At 46.0% G+C, this 17,202-nt stretch overlaps 2 protein-coding genes and 1 long non-coding RNA gene across 3 annotated transcripts; all 3 read left to right on the top strand.

The window, feature by feature from the left end:
* The first annotated feature begins 270 nt into the window (after positions 1-270).
* Positions 271-2,722, top strand: LOC140222704 (uncharacterized). The gene is made up of 3 exons (XR_011898128.1): positions 271-1,700; positions 1,792-1,864; positions 1,940-2,722. It is a non-coding gene; the product is annotated as an uncharacterized lncRNA (long non-coding RNA).
* Positions 2,723-4,003: 1,281 nt separating this feature from the next.
* On the top strand, positions 4,004-8,254 carry LOC117854974 (protein CURVATURE THYLAKOID 1A, chloroplastic). Its single transcript, XM_034737244.1, has 5 exons — positions 4,004-4,127; positions 6,150-6,250; positions 6,330-6,437; positions 7,707-7,778; positions 8,186-8,254. The coding sequence occupies exons 1-5, from the start codon at positions 4,004-4,006 to the stop codon at positions 8,252-8,254; spliced, it is 474 nt and encodes a 157-aa protein (XP_034593135.1).
* A 5,100-nt stretch (positions 8,255-13,354) lies between these two features.
* LOC117857344 (14-3-3-like protein GF14-C) lies at positions 13,355-16,867 on the top strand. Its single transcript, XM_034739968.2, has 6 exons — positions 13,355-13,495; positions 14,636-15,048; positions 15,159-15,237; positions 15,389-15,511; positions 16,183-16,299; positions 16,393-16,867. Exons 2-6 carry the CDS (start codon positions 14,657-14,659, stop codon positions 16,450-16,452), a joined length of 771 nt encoding a protein of 256 aa, XP_034595859.1. The 5' UTR covers positions 13,355-13,495; positions 14,636-14,656; the 3' UTR covers positions 16,453-16,867.
* The last annotated feature ends 335 nt before the right edge of the window (positions 16,868-17,202 follow it).

Raw genomic sequence — 17,202 nt, 5'->3', positions numbered from 1 at the left:
CGGAGTTCAACTTGTTTACTTCTACTATATGTACAGGTAGCGTACGGGAGTGCGTTACCAACGCTGGCAGGGCAGAGCAGTCATGGCATGGACATTCCAACAGGCTACGCCAGCGTCTGCGTCGAGCAAATAGTAGATGCCCAGTATGAAGGTCTAGAGCTCGACTTCCCGGGAGGCGACGGGGAAAAGACATTGGCAGATGCGCTTCATGGGATCATTCTATGGAAGAAACGCTACATCATTATTTCCTGCACGGAGCCATCTCCTCAGACCTCAAGACCGCTCCCCGTAGATCCCGAGCAGCGATCTTCTCCTCATACCTCGAGACCGGCATCTCCTGCTCCAGGACCGTCGCTTCCATCTATATCAAGGTCTCCATCTCCACCACATCCTGGTGCTGGGAGCGACGACGACAATAACAACACCCCTCCCCGATCACCGTCGCCGGCACCAAGAGCGGCCCCCTCGAAGGAACCTGCAGCACCACTCAAGAAGTCACGAGCACCGCCTCCCAAGCAAAGACAGCCTCGAAAGAAGAAAACAAAGGTCGACCCTGAAGTGGCTCGCAAGGAACGCTTTGAGGCAATGTCTCATGCGGAACAGTGGGCAGAAATCCAACGAGAGGCCAGTGAGTGGTTCAAGAAACAAGCCGAATTAAAAAAGGCAAGGGAGATGGAGCCACCGCCAGTAAGTCGGCGGGATTTAAACTTTTTTATCAGGATGGAGGAAGGAGCCAAGAAAAGGATACCACTCTTGTCAAACTATGAACGGGCTCTAGTAAAGGCTGATGAAAAGGATAAAAGAAAAGGAAAATCATCCTCCGAAGGTTCAGTCCCCGACCTCAGCCATTTATCAAAGAAAGATGCTCAACGGGTAAAAGCAATGCCCTTGGATCAACAAGAAAATATATTGAAGTTCATGGAAGAAACAGGTCTGGGACTTGATGAATGCATAGGGCAAGTCGAGACGCCAACTGCACCGCCCCCTGAGCCGAGATGGCATTATGAGCTAGGCAAGCCTCTAGTGAAGCCGGCAATGGTACGGAAGCTGTCAACAAAGATGTACGAATTCCATCAATGGTACATGACGGCATCCGCCAAATCGAGGGAGATGATCGGCATGAAGGTAAAACCGATAGATTTTCACGGTGAAGGGGAGAAAGTGCTGTGGCTAGACTTCAAGGATATATACGAAGTGTACCATCATGATGCCCTGGACGTCTCTCTGATCAGCGCTTGGATTCTGTAAGTGTCCGTTTATTATCTCTACATGTAAATTTTGGCGTGCGTCACCGTACTAACTTCATCTTCCATTTCATGTAGGATGCTAATTCAGACATGCCGCCGAGAGGCGTACCTACATGTAGGCTTCATGGATCCATCTGTAGTTAACCAACAACAGATACAATTAGCGCCGGAAAAAACCTTTGCCGAAATATACAATTTCCTACACAAACAAACATTCAAGGATTTCATACTACTTCCATACAACTTCAAGTAAGTGTGTGTATACCGTCTACTTTCGATGTCTTTTTCCTTATCTCTACATGTTAGTTAGCTCTAATATGCATGAACATTTTACGCACGCAGCTTCCACTGGATCCTTATTATAATTGAGCCTGAAAGAAGCCACGTCACTGTCTTTGATTCGTTACGGAAAGATCCGGTGGACTACCAAGAATTGCAAGACATGCTAGGCTTGTAATAATTCTGGACCTTTATCTCTATGCAAAAATTTATTTCCTAAATTTTATCCCTGTTACACTATGTCATTCATTATTCTAATCCGCAGCGTATGGAAACAATTCATAAGGACACACAAAGGTCCATTCAAAGAAAATCTTACATGGAACACAGACTTCCCGGTACGTATGAAGTCTGCACATTTATTACATTGTATAACACGAATATTTCATAACTTATTTTTTTCCGCACTGAAGTGCTTAAGACAGGAACCCGGGAATAACCTATGTGGCTACTACATCTGTGAGCACATGCACAGTTTTTTGGGACCCAAGGGACCGAAGATGACGCCGCACAACTTTAAAGTACGTAAAATAAATATATTACTAGTTAATTATTTTCTAGCTCCTTATATGTATTTGTTCATGTAACATTCACAAATTTCCAAATTATAGATGTTAAATATTCAACAAGGACTCTTGAAGGAAGAAAGAGTAGCGGCAATATGTGAAGGTCTCATTGGATTCATAATGGACGAGGTGGTAAATCCAAGAGGAGAATTTTATTACGATGGACGACAATTAGACACTCCTCTCAGCAACACCACGACGGGAAGATCGTAGGAAGATACTTTGATTTATTTGTATATATGATCGATTTGTACTAATTAAGCTAGTTGAATTGTGTATATGAATTGTGTATAAGGATTGTGTATATATATAGTAGTTGTATAATTACAAATCCCATTCGTTTAAATACTAGTTGATTTAATTCATTCTAAAAAAATCTCAACTACAAGGTTAACAAATTAAAAGGGCCGCGGTACTACTATACGTATACGTGATGCATGCATGAAAAATTCAGGCGTCACCAGTGCCATGCAAGCGCAATTTAGTCCCGGTTGGAATTGAGCCGGGACTAAAGGGGACCCCTTTAGTCCCGGTTGGGAAATCCAACCGGGACTAAAGGGACCCCCTTTAGTCCCGGTTGGTGTCACCAACCGGGACTAAAGGGCCTGTCCCGCGCCTGGCGTGGCAGGCCCTTTAGTCCCGGTTGGTGACACCAACCGGGACTAAAGGGGGTCCTTTACTCCCGGTTAAAATACCCGGGACTAAAGACCCCCCCCTTTTGTCCCGGTTGGTTTATCCCGGATGGATATCCGAGAGATATGACCCTTACCAACCGGGACTAATGCTCAGTTTTCTACCAGTGTTTAATCCCTGAAACCAAATACCCCTTACTTTGATGTTAAGATCCTAACGTCACCTGAGGCTGGCCACACCAGGGCACATGTGTTATTACAATGGACCAGTGGCCACACCTATGCTTACTCTGTCCCTTTGCGAAATTTGTTTTGGGCCAAGTCCTTTCGCGAGAAGGATACAACATGGGGTAGCTCGTCCGACCTGAGGGCTGCCGAACCATTCATATTTGGTGGGAAGGGGTGGCTAAACAAGTGCAGAAGGACCGTCGTCTTTAATGATATAGTGATCCATATCTTTTGGAACCTTTAGAAGAAGCCCAACCAACGGATCTTCGAAAACAAATCATAAGTGGCATACCAAATGACGTCTGAGAACAAGGGAAGATATTGAGCATGTTGAAGAGCGTTATCACTCTTGTACTCTCCCTCTCTCGTTCTCTTTCTTTCTTGAGGGGCGTTCAGGCCTTGTCCTTCACCCAGTTTGGTTTAGGGTGCTGCTTTGACTGAGTTAAATTTTGTTTGTTTTAAAATTCATATTTCTATTTTATGCGAATGGCAAAGTTCATACCATTTTCGTTTTAAAGAATATTTTGGCTCCCAAATTTCCTGTTAGATGGCCGTCTAATCTAAACCAACGTGGAAGATTGCGGTACGAAGAACCAGTGCGTTGTGAACACTAAAGCTGAATGTTTTTTTTGAAGTCACTTTAACTAGCATTTGAATCCGCAACAATGATTTTTCCAAACTTGCCACTTGGGATATGCTGACCTCTGCTCTGACCAGCCTTGATCTGGCTCGTTCAAACTTGACCGAACGGTGGCCATTAGCCGATGGTGCCTTCTCCTCCTTGCCAGAGCCGCCTCGCCGGCGAGTGGCGATGCTGTCGTCAGCCGCTTCAGACTGTTACACGGCTTCTCGCACCACGTGCGACGTGCTACACCTACCCTACTCAGTACCCACACTCCAATCCAGTCCACCCATGACCCACCGGGCCCTCCAACCCCAAGCTTGATCTCGTGCGCTCCTCTCCCTTCCCCTCTTCCTCTCCTAGGGTTCGCAAGCTTGATCTCGTGTGCCTGCGTGAGTGAGCCTGCCCGCCGACCGCATCGGCGCCGAGATGGTAGCTGCCGCTGCGGTGGTGCGGCCGGTGTCCCTCCGCCACCTCGGCACTCTCCTCCGCGCTCATGTGCCCTGCGGCCTAACCACCTCCCACGTCGCTGCACCCTTCCCCCACCGCATAGGTACGGGTGGCTCTAATCTTTTGATGTTCCTCTGAAACGCTAATATGCTTCAAATTTCGATATGGGAATGGGATCGGCAGTTGCTCCAACGCTGTTTTGGTTGTGGTACTCAGCAAACTGTACATGGAGTCTTCTAGCTTATGAGCGAGTATTCAAAATGATTGGTTGGAGCTAGGCAAAATTCCGTGACATGAGAGTCAACCTCCAAATTTCTATCATATATAGTGATAAAAAAGTGATTAATTGTGAGGTTGGTTCATTTCTAACTTTTGGCACGCTGTATTTTGTTAACATATATTGTCCTGACATTTAGGATTTGTTTGGCTGCACATCCATCCACCCCAAACCATATGGGTTGGGAGGGATTAATTTTCCACCCCCAATCCCTCCCAACCCATGTGGATTGGTTGGATGGATGTGCACCAAATAAGCCCTTAGAGTAATCTAGGGGCAGGGCTTTGAAGGCGGCTGATTTCCCGGTTGTTTTTACACTGTCAGGTTGCTAGGCTTTCCAATTGGTGAGTATAAATGAGGTCTTGGAAGCTCATTTGGTCCAAGAACATGCTAATTTTCTCAGATTTTTTTTCAGTGTGTTGTGTGCATACTCCCTGTTTTTCCGAGTGATAGCTAGTAGCTACTGCTGCTGTGAAGCATACTCGTGGATTGAGATAGAAACTACACAATTACACAAACTCTACACTGCAGGTTAAAGAAGATGTTGTCCAAAGTGATCTTGACCCCCTAGCCAGTTATCAAATGAGATGCGCTCGTTCACAACATCGTTTGTCAAAAAACTTGAAGACACAAGAGTTCAAACGACAGACTTGTTAATTGCCATTCATTTATGTTCCTCAGCCACAAATCTCAGCTGATCTTTCTCCTCAATCAAGGAGCTACCGTACTGGCAGTAGCAGCTGGAACTATTTGGCAAGTTCTAGACACACAGCTGGCAAGACCAACTAGCAAAGCACTTTTTCATTCATAAGTTTGTGACACAGTGGGCACACAACATGCAGTTCAAATCATCTACAGTAGTGCAAGACACATGATTCAAATCCCTGAACATAAAGTTTTCTGATCTTTCTTATCCTAAAATTGGCATTCTTTAAAATTAATTTAATAAAAGCATTCACAACCTTGTCCATCAAGCTGGTGCATTATGCAAGCCTGGTACCTAGCTGCTGCAATGAAGAAATAGCATGGGTAGCAAGGCCTATGTGTTGCGTGAATCCTCCTAGATCGCCACAAAGTAACTAACAACAAGGAACCCTAGCTAGTCATTACAAACCCTAGTTTCTGCATCATGGAGGATGTGGGCAAAGTCCATCTGATTAAGGGGAATGCTATTAGAAGAGGTAGATATTGAAGACGTCACCTGGACTGGATTTAGTAAAAGGTCTTTTTTTTTATAAACATAAAAGGGGAATTCTTCCAAACAAGGGCTAGAAGCATTTGTTTTTTTTCCCTCTCACCAGGTCATTGAGTTGACTAACAAGTTTCCCTAAACAGTTATTCTTTTTTGCGCTCTACAAGTTCCACAAATATTGCAATCCAAACTCCAAGTTTTTGGTTGATATTTTTTTGTGTGCAAAAGGTGGTGTATCATCAATTTCCTTGTTTAGGATCTTAATAAGTCATTATTACCTGTAAAGGGGACATAGGTTCCAAGACATTGGAATTGCCATTGCCTGACAAGATATGTCCATTTTCCTTTTTAATTAAAAACTGACATATTATTGGTACAACTAGATAACCGTAGCTAACTTCTTGAGTTTGTGCAGCTTGTTATAATTCATAATTGTGATTTGGTAAAGTATGCCTGTTATTATTAGCAAACATTGAAAAAAAAGTTTCTTTAGGAAGTCAGGGGCATCTTTTCTTTTGTTCGAAGAAAAAGGTTCCAATCATTTAGCCCCTCCAAAGAAATAGATGGCTTCAATGTGTGCTATGTAACTGGCAAATCTAAACAGAATTTGGTTGTTAGTAAAACCAGTCTAACAAAATGTCATTCTTTGTCAACAGATTCCATGAAGATTTCTCAACTCCAATTAACAGCTACACGATTTTCAAAAGAGAATAATTCTGACGAGGATGACGAGCTCCTTTCTGAGCTCAGAGATAAGGTTACTTACAAAGTTATATACCTCTGTGCTAATAGTCTTAGACTCTTAGTACAAAAACTTACCATGCTGCCTACTACAGTGGGATGCAATGGAGAACAAGTCCTCTCTTGCCTTCTATGGTGCTGGAACAATCCTCACTGTTTGGATATCCTTGGTTGTAGTCAAATCTCTCGACTCTGTCCCATTGGTATATAGCTATAGCTTATCTTGCTATTTCCACTTACTTGTGTTTGTTTGTTCTCGTTTAGTTACTTTGCTTATTTTTTAGCACGTGTCACATCGAAGTTTAGATACTAATTAGGAGTATTAAACGTAGACTATTTACAAAACCCATTACATAAGTGGAGGCTAAACGGCGAGACGAATCACAAGTCACGCGATTTTTCACGCGAAATATGCGCGTGCGCGGTTCGTGGGATTCGAACCCACAACCTCCAGCCTCGCGCGTAGCTTCCTTGCCATCCCACCTACACACCACATCTGACTATGTAGGGGATACTATCCTTTTGTATTAACTCGTGGGGGACCCTTTTATCCCGGTTGGAAACACCAACCGGGATAAAAGACCCCTTTATCCCGGTTGGGGTTTCCAACCGGGATAAAAGGGTCCCCACGATTTAATCCCCTTCCAGTCACCTTCCAGTCACCTCGTTGGGGGCCCTTTTATCCCGGTTTGAAACACCAACCGGGATAAATGACCCCCTTTTATCCCGGTTGGTATTACAAACCGGGATAAAAGGCTCTTGACCCTTTTATCTCGGTTGGTGTTACCAACCGGAATAAAAGGGGGGTCTTTTATCCCGGTTGGTGTTTCAAACCGGGATAAAAGGCCTCTCAGAGTCTTTTTTTCCCATTAGCCTTTGCAACCGGGATAAAAGGTTCCGGTTGGTGAGCCCCCCACCAGTGAGCGAGTTTTAGTCCCGGTTGGTGAACCTTTTGTCCCGGGCCAACTTTAAACCGGGACAAAAGGGGGCGTATGGAAAGCCAATTCTCTACTAGTGTAGCTTATCTTGCTATTTCCACTTACTTGTGTTTGTTTGTTCTCGTTTAGTTACCTTTGCTTATTTTTTAGCACGTGTCACATCGAAGTTTAGATACTAATTAGGAGTATTAAACGTAGACTATTTACAAAACCCATTACATAAGTGGAGGCTAAACGGCGAGACGAATCTATTAAGCCTAATTAATCCATCATTAGCAAATGTTTACTATAGCAACACATTGTCAAATCACGAACTAATTAGGCTTAATAGATTCGTCTCGCCGTTTAGCCTCCACTTATGTAATGGGTTTTGTAAATAATCTACGTTTAATACTCCTAATTAGTATCTAAATATTTGATGTGACGGGTGCTAAAAATAAGTCACGCGAACCAAACCAGGCCGACCATGATGCTATTCATATTGTCATTTACTTATTTTATTATTATTTTTTGTTCCCCTGCCATGATATGTAGCTCCCAGGCTTACTGGAGCTAGTGGGGCTCAGCTACTCTGGATGGTTCGTGTACCGATACCTGCTTTTTCAGGTAATCTTAAAAGTTAAAACCATGTAGGTTGGCTGTGAGACTTCTTTGCCACTATTCAACACGAGTTTCTCAAGTTCAAGTTGTCCCTTTGCTTTGGACACCTAAAAGGCTGTTGGCAGAACCGTGGAAGATGCACAGCTTGAAATTAAAGAGCTTGCACAGATCAAGTTGTCCTCTGTCCATGCCTGACATGCCTAGCAGATACTCCAACAGCTGGCTAGTGTGCTTTGCCAAAGTTAGATGCAGTGTCCTTTGCATTTTGTTTAATCTGAAGAAAATTCACATAGCCTTTAAAATGCAAATAATTTATGTTGAATATGCCCTGGTGCAATGATCTGTAACACAGAGAAATACTGATTTTGTACATTTAGAATATCCAGGTTTTGGTTCTGACTTTTTTCTGGCAGGAAAATCGGAAAGAATTGGCTGAAGTTATCGACGATATAAAGAGAAGGATTGTTGGCGATGATGATTAGCTGTTTCCTTGTTTGTAATTCTATTTCTCTGATGGAACCTTGCAGGCTTCTACTCTTAATTAATGCCAGTCGATTTAGAAAGGTCCTTGAATTATTCAGAACTATGAGGTATGGCCTTCCACACCTCCTGTGCCGTCTGCAGTTGAGCAAGTTATTTGCTGAATCTTCTTATTCAGCATGGTCTAGAAAAATTCTTGTATTCTCCGTATATTCAGCTTATGAGGTATGGTCTTCCACACCAAGATGTACCTGCAGTTTAGCATGGTCCAGAAAAATTCTTGTATTCTCCGTATATGCCGCTGTGGTTCCTCTCACAAATTCCGTGTGCTTCCCTAGCCAAAAGTTAGCCGTCAGAACATACAATTCTAAGATGTAAAATTATCTGAAACAAAACCGGATGCACTTTGTTCCGCACTTGCTCAAAGATGATGCACCTTATATTGCTATATATCGAGTCATTATCAATTTATTACCAGCACGGTATGTACAGCTTCTTTGCTTTCCATGTTGCTCTGAGTTTGCCGGCTGGCTGTTGAGTGCAGACACTTGACACCAACCAGCTCTAGCTGCATGCTGTATGATACTGTATGATATTTATGGAGGACATATGGTGCCATGCACCGCCTGATTCCATATCTTTGCCGTACCGAACGCTGTCAAAGACGTGCCACATCCGGATTTGCATCCTGTACCCATCACTCTCCGGATTGCTTCGGCGAGATGCCATCCCTTTCTGCGCCGAGATGGAACCAACGTGATGTGTCAAAGGCTCGAGCGATCGTGCTTGGCTGCTTGCCCCTGCGAGTCCGCGCAGCGAGATGTCACCCGTGACGGCGACCTCTGCGACTGCGATGCCGATGCACTGCTGTCTGGTGGATGGTGGGCTGCTGCAACTTGCCAGCGGGAAGCGTGTTGTTTCTTTGACAAAAACTTGTACGGCGCCATCTTTTTATTATTCTATTATTATCAGAGACAATTTCGTTTCCCCTTTTTTAGGAACGTCTGGGAGGCGTATTTTCGCTACCAGCTGCTTGTCATGTCACCGTGCATTCTCAGCCGCTTTTTCACACCATTTATAAAGTCATGCCTGAGTATGAGAAAGTGGCTTTTTAGAGCATCTCCAAGATACTTATAAATTTGGCTATCGAAAAACAAAGAAACCAGCTCTCTAAAACACTTTAGCTACTCAAAATTGTTGATTATCTAAAATGGATCGTCTATGGGCCTGTTTGGCAACAAGGTGTTAAAGTTTAACACCCGTCACATCGGATGTTTGAATGCTAATTAGAAGTATTAAACATAGGCTAATTACAAAACTAATGGCGCAGATGGAGTCTAATTCGCGAGACGAATCTATTAAGCCTAATTAGTCCATGATTTGACAATGTGGTGCTACAGTAACCATTTGCTAATGATGGATTAATTAGGTTTAATAGATTCGTCTCGCAAATTAGCACAGGGTTCTGCAATTAGTTTTATAATTAGCTCATGTTTAGTTCTCCTAATTAGCATCCGAACATTCGATGTGACACTGTTAAAGTTTAACACCTCGTATCCAAACACCCCCTATATTCTGAATCGGCTATTTCGCAGTCAAGAGGTGCCGTTGGGAGATGCACTGTCAGCAGCAGCGGCGATGGCGCAGGCCCGTAGGGCATGACGGTGCTGCTGCCGGAGGCGACAAGCGTGGCGGGGTGGTGCTGGTCCGGAGGGACGCCAAATGCTATCGGCAACTTAGGGTGCGTTTGGTTGGAGAGCGAGGTAGGATAGAATGGTTCCATCCTAGATTTTAGGGATGGGCTGAATCCATAATCTATGTGTTGACACCGGTTTTTGGTCAGAGTCAACCGTTATGGATAAGGTTCTGACAGACGATAGAAAAGAAATAAAGGGACTCGCTAAGGGTGCTGCATTGACAAGACCAACCGCCGTTGACCAGGATTCCCGAAGGCAATAGAAGATCAGGCAGGTCCAGTTTGAAGTAAAATCGACTCCACCAAATAAGGGAAAGCGTGGGGGATTGTATCTTAGGTAGTCTTGAGTAGTTTTCTATAACAGTTTGTATCGTACTCGATTAGGATTTTAGCTTACTTCAGGGTATAAATATAAACCCGTGAGCTCTTATAAGAACAATCAACAATCAATCAACATAACCCTTTCGGCACCCCGTCGCCAAAACGCTTAGAAGTACGAGCAGAGTAGTTTCGACGAGTTCCTTCCTACGCGAACGACTGCATCGGCTTCGATCTCTGCGAGCTTGTAAGTACCGTCACCCGATCATTACGATCCCTATGGGAACTTTCTGAGTTAAGTCTCATATTCCAATATTGGGTCGTGTGGCTAGTTATCGAGTTATCTTAGATTGCAACTAAATGTCCCTAGGCTCCGGTCGATACTTTGCTTGTCTTCGAGGGTGCTCAAGTTATCGAATTTGCTTAGATCCAGTCAGGGCTGTTTTCAAGCGCTAACCCGTTATCGAACGCTTTAGATCTGATTAGGCTGTTTTCATCGGCTTCCTAGTCTCTGTAACTGTGTTCACCAATTATCTGATCGTATCGGTTGGCTAGATCCCGTATGCGCCGCTCCCGCTTTAATACATGCTTAGTCGATAGATCTTTACCTTTGCCCCTCGCAGCGCTAACCGTCTGGCCTCTGACGTCACCACACTACTGCTGGGAACCGATGCTTCGTTCGAGTCTTATCCATATCCCATGGGAGCGTGATGACGTCACTAAGCTGATAGGGACGTGTGGGAGGCCCCGTAGCTGCGAACTTACCCGTTGAGGTTAACTTAATGCCCTCTCATCGAGTTGTCTTGTCTAAATTCAATAACATTGATGAGGATCCCGTTGCCTTGAGGGGCTTGCAAGCAGCAGGCGACATGCCCTTGGTAATTATTCCCTGGTCCGCTCTCCGCTCGTCCCCGGCCTCAACCCAACCAACTCCATTCAATCTGCTCGTCCACAACCGCTTCCGAGGATCCTCGAGGCAAGGGCACCACGTCCGCCCTTGCCACGAATGTTAGCCGCGGTGGAGCCCGCTGCGCTCGATGCATCTCGCCCGGCGGCCACCTCCGTGCCGCTCGGCCACGCGGCTCCCGTCCGCCTCCGTGCAGCTCACGCGTGTGTGCCGACGGGGCTGACGCCGTCCAACTGGGACGAGCGCGTGTCCAGCTTATTTTTATTAATTGCACGAGCAACCTGGTCTGCTGCGGTGTTCATGTGGTGCCTAGCAGCTGAGTTGCCAAGACGGTGGTGGGAAAACACAAGGAAAAAAAAAATCTTCATCCTGGTGCGGGCGTGGGCTTGCGATAGCGGGAGGGAAGAAGCGTGCGGGAAATGCATGCGTGGCCGCACGGATGGCGAGCGACGATGACTCGCGAATTCTACCGAGCAAGAATGCCGGGATAGCGCTGGAGGAAAAACGTAAAACGAGAAAGAGAGTCTGTTGGACCTGTTTTGTAGCCTCGAATCGCCAAATCTAACTTCGCGGGAGAGGATGGCGAGGCTGTTGAAGTTGCTCTTACGCAACTAAGGTCCTGTTCGGTATGGCTTCAGCTCTAGGTGGAGCTGCTCTACTCCAGAACTTCAGGTAGAGTCAGATCCACTCTAGAACTCCAGAAATAAAATTGGGTGTTTGGCTAGATGGGTACTCTCAGCTCAAAAAAATCGATTTTAGTGTTGATTGCCATTGTTGCCCTCAATACAGACCCCACTTGTCATCCTCTCCCCCTCCTTTCTTCCTCCTTTCTTTTTCCCTCTGTTTCTCTGCCGTTGCCCACTGGTCACCGTTGCCACGGTCGCACCTAGCGGACGGGTGGCGGGGGATCTCCTCCGGCGGTGGGGCACTGCGGCTGGCGGCGGCCTTCGGCGGCGGGGCGATGCGGCTGGCGGCGGCCTTCGGCGGCGGGGCGATGCGGCTGGCATCAGGGCTTCGGCGGCGGGCCTCGTGCAGGCGTAGGCAGAGCTAGGCGGGCGGGCGGACCGGCGTCGGGCCTAGGGCGCCTGGCGTCGGGGCTCGACCGGCCTGCGGTGGGGGTGGACGGCGGGTCTTCGGCCGCTAGCAGGGGCTACGGCGGCGGCGAGGCTAGGGTCCCTAGCTGCCGGCGCAGGTACAGGCGCGGGCGAGCGACTAGTCACGCGAGAATGAAAAGAAACAGAGGCACGAGGCAAACAGAAAGAATGAAATGTTATTTTTGTGTAATCAGTGGCAGTGGTGGGTAATTATCCACCAACTCCACGAGGAGGTTCAAAAGAGGACATTTTGGAGCAGCAAAAGGGGTGCTCCAAAACTCCAGCCCCATTTGCACTACAGCTCCATGGAGTTGGCAGCTTCATAGAGTTTTGGAGTTGACGTGTTTGGCTGGATTTTTTGCTGGAGTTATGGAGTGGAGTCGTGCCAAACAGGCCCTAATTTCTATGTCCAAATTCCAGGTTGGCGACTATGTCCAAATTCCAGCTTCTCGCCAACCTGGCAATCGAAATCATAATTTTATCTTTTAAAGGAAAAAAGGATTGCTATCTGCATGATATCCGGCCTTTCGCTTTGAAAGAGAAAGAAGGGTTATACAATAAGTAGTTGGAACAGCTTTTCCTGTGCAGCACCATGTGCAGGTGCAGCTGATCCAGCTGCGCATGTTGCTCAAGTGCTGGTGCCCTTACTTGGAACCGTCGGATCAGGAACTAATAATCACTTGATTACCCGATGAATCACAAACCTTTCTGCCGACCGTGCCCGGTGCTTTTAGCACAATATAGGAGTACTACAATACATTGTGTTTCCACTTCCTAAACAGGACATATCCTTGGCTTGGGGAAGAAAAATGACCGATCTTTCGCAACCAGGCCGGACCCACATGTCATAAGCACAGGCTCGACTTTTTGCCAAATCGCGGAGCCCGAGGGAGCGGTTCGCAGGGATATTCCCACCGACCACGTACACCGAGCCTACCACACCGGATCATCTTTCCCGCTCTTAATGACATATGGGTCCCACTAGCGCGCCGCGCCCGCATGTCAGAGGAACTCGCAGCCCACCACGCCTTGCGCGAGGGGTGTCGGTGTGGGCCCCTGCCGTCGCCGTGGCGCCGTGCCATTGGCTCGCTGACCGTAGCCTCGCGCTCGCGTCCCGCTATAAAAAGTCCCCACGCTGCTTCGCCCTGCCCACCACAGCATCCCGCAGTTCCCCGACCACACCGTTCCGCCGCGCACAAGAGCCAGCCGCCCAGCCCCGCGCCGGGAGGTTAGGGTTCCCGATTTATCCAGCTTTCTTTTTTGATTGAGAAATTAATCTTGCGTGCTGTCAAGAGTGCTGTCCTGCTTGATCTAGTTGCGTGTTGCGTGTTCGTGGTACGGGAGATACGGGAGTGCGGCGGGAGTGCGGCGAGTTTTCTCCGCCTTTTTTCTTCTTCTGTTTTTTGTCGGGTGGCGTTCTGCGATGCGGCTAGATCCGCTTTGTCTCGGGTGCTGGTCCGTGGGTTTGTTCGAGCTCGATCCACGAGATCTGAGGCTTGGAGCGCACGGGGGGCGTAGATCCGCCTGATTTGGGAATAGTTTGATGCGAGGACTGAATGCTGATCACCTCCCGGGTTTCCGTTCCCATTTTGGGGTTAGCAACCGTGCCTGTTATCTGTTGGAGGCTTGGAGCGGGGACACGGATGGTTGAATGTAGAATTTCTGGAGTGAAGTAGCTTGTTCAGATATTTGATCTGGATGTACACGTGCCTTCACGGTTAGTAGTGTATTAAAGGGTAGCTCTATCTGTTGCTGCTAGGTGTTGGATGTGATTTCTCGATTTATGTACTGTTCGGTGTGTCGGATTTTGGGTCATGTTTCACCTGTTTAAGGAATTATGGTTGGGTAACCTGTTGATCTGGGGTTTTGAATGATGATGAATTGCTGTTGAATTAAATAATTCATTAATGATAACCTTGTCAAGGATAGATCCGGTTGGTCCTTTTCAGTGATCTGTTTGGCAGTAGTTTAAATAGGTTAGTTCTGTCTGATTGCTTAATTTGATGGATTTGGGGATCACAACAGAATGAACAGATCATATTACCTGCATTGTGTGGGGTCTGTTATTGCGATTTTTGAACCTGAACGTGGGTGCTGTAAGCTAGTGTTCGATTAGATGGTGCTGCTTGGTGTGGCTGTATTGCTTTTTTGAGAATGGTGTGGCTTTATTGCTGGTTCAATCAGGTTTGTATGACCCTTTCATATTTCTCAGAAATGTTATTAATAAGCTTGCTCTTACCAAACATGGAGGGGCTTAATGGCTTAAGTCGAGTTTAGTGGCCAGCCATGTACCTTTACCATGTAGTCATTTTAGTTGATATCTTGTACCTTTTTGAGGCAATGGCTTATCAGTTCCCTTTTGTTGCAGTAAGTTTGTTCTTTTGTCAATATGTCGAGGGAGGAGAATGTTTACATGGCCAAGCTGGCTGAGCAGGCTGAAAGGTATGAGGAGATGGTTGAGTATATGGAGAAGGTGGCTAAGACTGTAGATGTTGAAGAGCTCACTGTTGAGGAGCGTAACCTCCTGTCTGTTGCATACAAGAATGTGATTGGGGCTCGCCGTGCTTCATGGCGCATTGTCTCTTCCATTGAACAGAAGGAGGAGTCCCGTAAGAATGAAGAGCATGTGAACCTTATCAAGGAATACCGTGGGAAGATTGAGGCTGAATTGAGCAATATCTGTGATGGCATCCTGAAGCTGCTTGATTCCCACCTAGTTCCTTCTTCTACTGCTGCCGAATCAAAGGTCTTCTACCTCAAGATGAAGGGTGATTATCACAGGTTGGGAAGGATGCAATGCAATATTATGATGTGCAATCATATCTGTATAACTATAATCTGAAGAAACCAACCAGATTTCTTAACCTTCCTGTTCTTCTTAACTATGGCAGGTATCTTGCGGAATTTAAGACTGGCACAGAGAGGAAGGAATCTGCTGAGAGCACGATGGTGGCCTACAAGGCTGCTCAGGTTTGTTCATTTTTTCTGTTCTGATAATATGACAACTGTCTCTATTCATCTAGTATAGGATGACAAGTTCATTTCTTTGAATGCTTAGTTGCTTACTGTTAGTCTTTACACTGTTTTCTTATGAAGTTTTATTCTGCTATGTATTGTGTAGGACATTGCTCTGGCTGAGATGGCACCTACCCATCCGATAAGGCTTGGGCTTGCTCTTAACTTCTCAGTGTTCTATTATGAGATTCTGAACTCCCCAGACAAAGCTTGCAACCTTGCAAAGCAGGTTGGAATCACATCTACTTTTCTACTACATACATTCGTTTTACTGTGCTTAGGGTGGGTTGTTTGTGCATTTGAGCTTGGGCAGAAAAAATATATCCAAAAGTGCCTTTTAACTGTAAATTTTAGGATCCTTGTCCTAAATTGTTGAGTATATCAGGAGCTTTCTATTGCTTCTCATACAGCAAACTAAACACTTGTAGGTTCATGTTGCAATTTGACTACTAGATATCTTGATCACTGTGTATCAGATCAGATAGTTTCTGATTAGTAATGCTACCTCTGATATGATGATAGTTCTGGTAATGCTACCACTGATATGATGAGCTTTTGATCTTCCATGTTTGCACATATCTAAACAGGCTTGCTTGTAGTGGTTTTGTGCCATTCTGCCCTGTTATTGCTAGACTCTTGCTTGTTATTATCCTCCTTGTTAAAAGAATTCTTAATGTTCTACTGGATTGTGGTGATACTTGTAATATCTGGCACCTACATTATCAAGGCGATAATAATGCTGTGTGTTTTACAGTTTTGAGTATCTAATGCCACTTAATTAATTTGTGGTAACTGGGAGGCATTTGAGTCGGTTGCCTGATCATTTAACTTTTTAATTGTGACTTAGTCCTTATGCCATTGAAACTTTGATAACTGATAACGATTGGCTAATCTTTGCAGGCGTTTGATGAAGCTATCTCTGAGTTAGACACCCTTGGGGAGGAGTCATACAAAGATAGCACTCTGATCATGCAGCTCCTGAGGGACAACTTGACCCTTTGGACCTCTGACCTCACGGTAATTTCTTCTCCCAAAATAAACCTAATCTTTAATCCGTTGCCTGTCTACTCTTCCTATCTGTTGCTAAAAATTTGAATTTGGTATGTGCAGGAGGATGGTGCCGACGAGGGCAAAGAAGCCTCGAAAGGTGATGCTGGCGAGGGACAGTAATCTTCGGAGCGGGCATGTTGTTCGAGCCCATTGTTTTAGATGCTCAATGCTGTCGAAGCTGTGCCGTGCCATTATTGTAGCTTATTTCCTCCCCCCTCACTCCTTTTTCCTTGTATTGTAGGCTGGTAGTGGTCGAATTAGTTCCCCATTGCTTTGTGTTGCCGCTAGTTGGCACTAGGTCCGTGTGGACTGGTATTGTTCCCTGTTGCGGTCTTAGCACGTCAAGACCGCGATGGGATCAGATTCACTCGTGTGCTCGACTGAGTCAGAGAAGAATTGGGAGAAACGAAAAGGGAAGGAAGAACAGCGAAGAACGAGGAACAGAAAGAGAGGGAACAGACAGCATAGCCGTGATTGATCTTCGTTTATTCCTTGTCTGTGTAATGCTTACACCTTTATACGCGTTTTTACAACAGCCTTGGGCCCACCCTAACAACCCAACGCCTTACAGGATGACAGCTCAAATCAGCACGGCATCCTTCTCTCGTGCGTTGTCTGATAGCTGTCCGGCAACAGGCGCTGTAGCGCATTTGGCACATTCAGTCTGCCGTTTTCTTCAGTCTCCTCTCACAGCCTTCCTCTCCATTCTTCGCCAACTTGCTCCTACACTCCAGTGGCAATCAGGGATATGACACTGCCCCTCCATGAAAACCAGCTTGCCCTCAAGCTGGTGCTGCAGGAAATCTTCGGTGCAAGTCATTAATCTCTTCCCAGGTTGCTAAAGTTGGAGGAAAACCTGACCAGTGAACT

Source organism: Setaria viridis, chromosome 5 (genome assembly GCF_005286985.2).
Source record: "Setaria viridis chromosome 5, Setaria_viridis_v4.0, whole genome shotgun sequence".
Classification (NCBI taxonomy): domain Eukaryota; kingdom Viridiplantae; phylum Streptophyta; class Magnoliopsida; order Poales; family Poaceae; genus Setaria; species Setaria viridis.
This window is presented reverse-complemented; position numbering and strand designations above follow the sequence as displayed.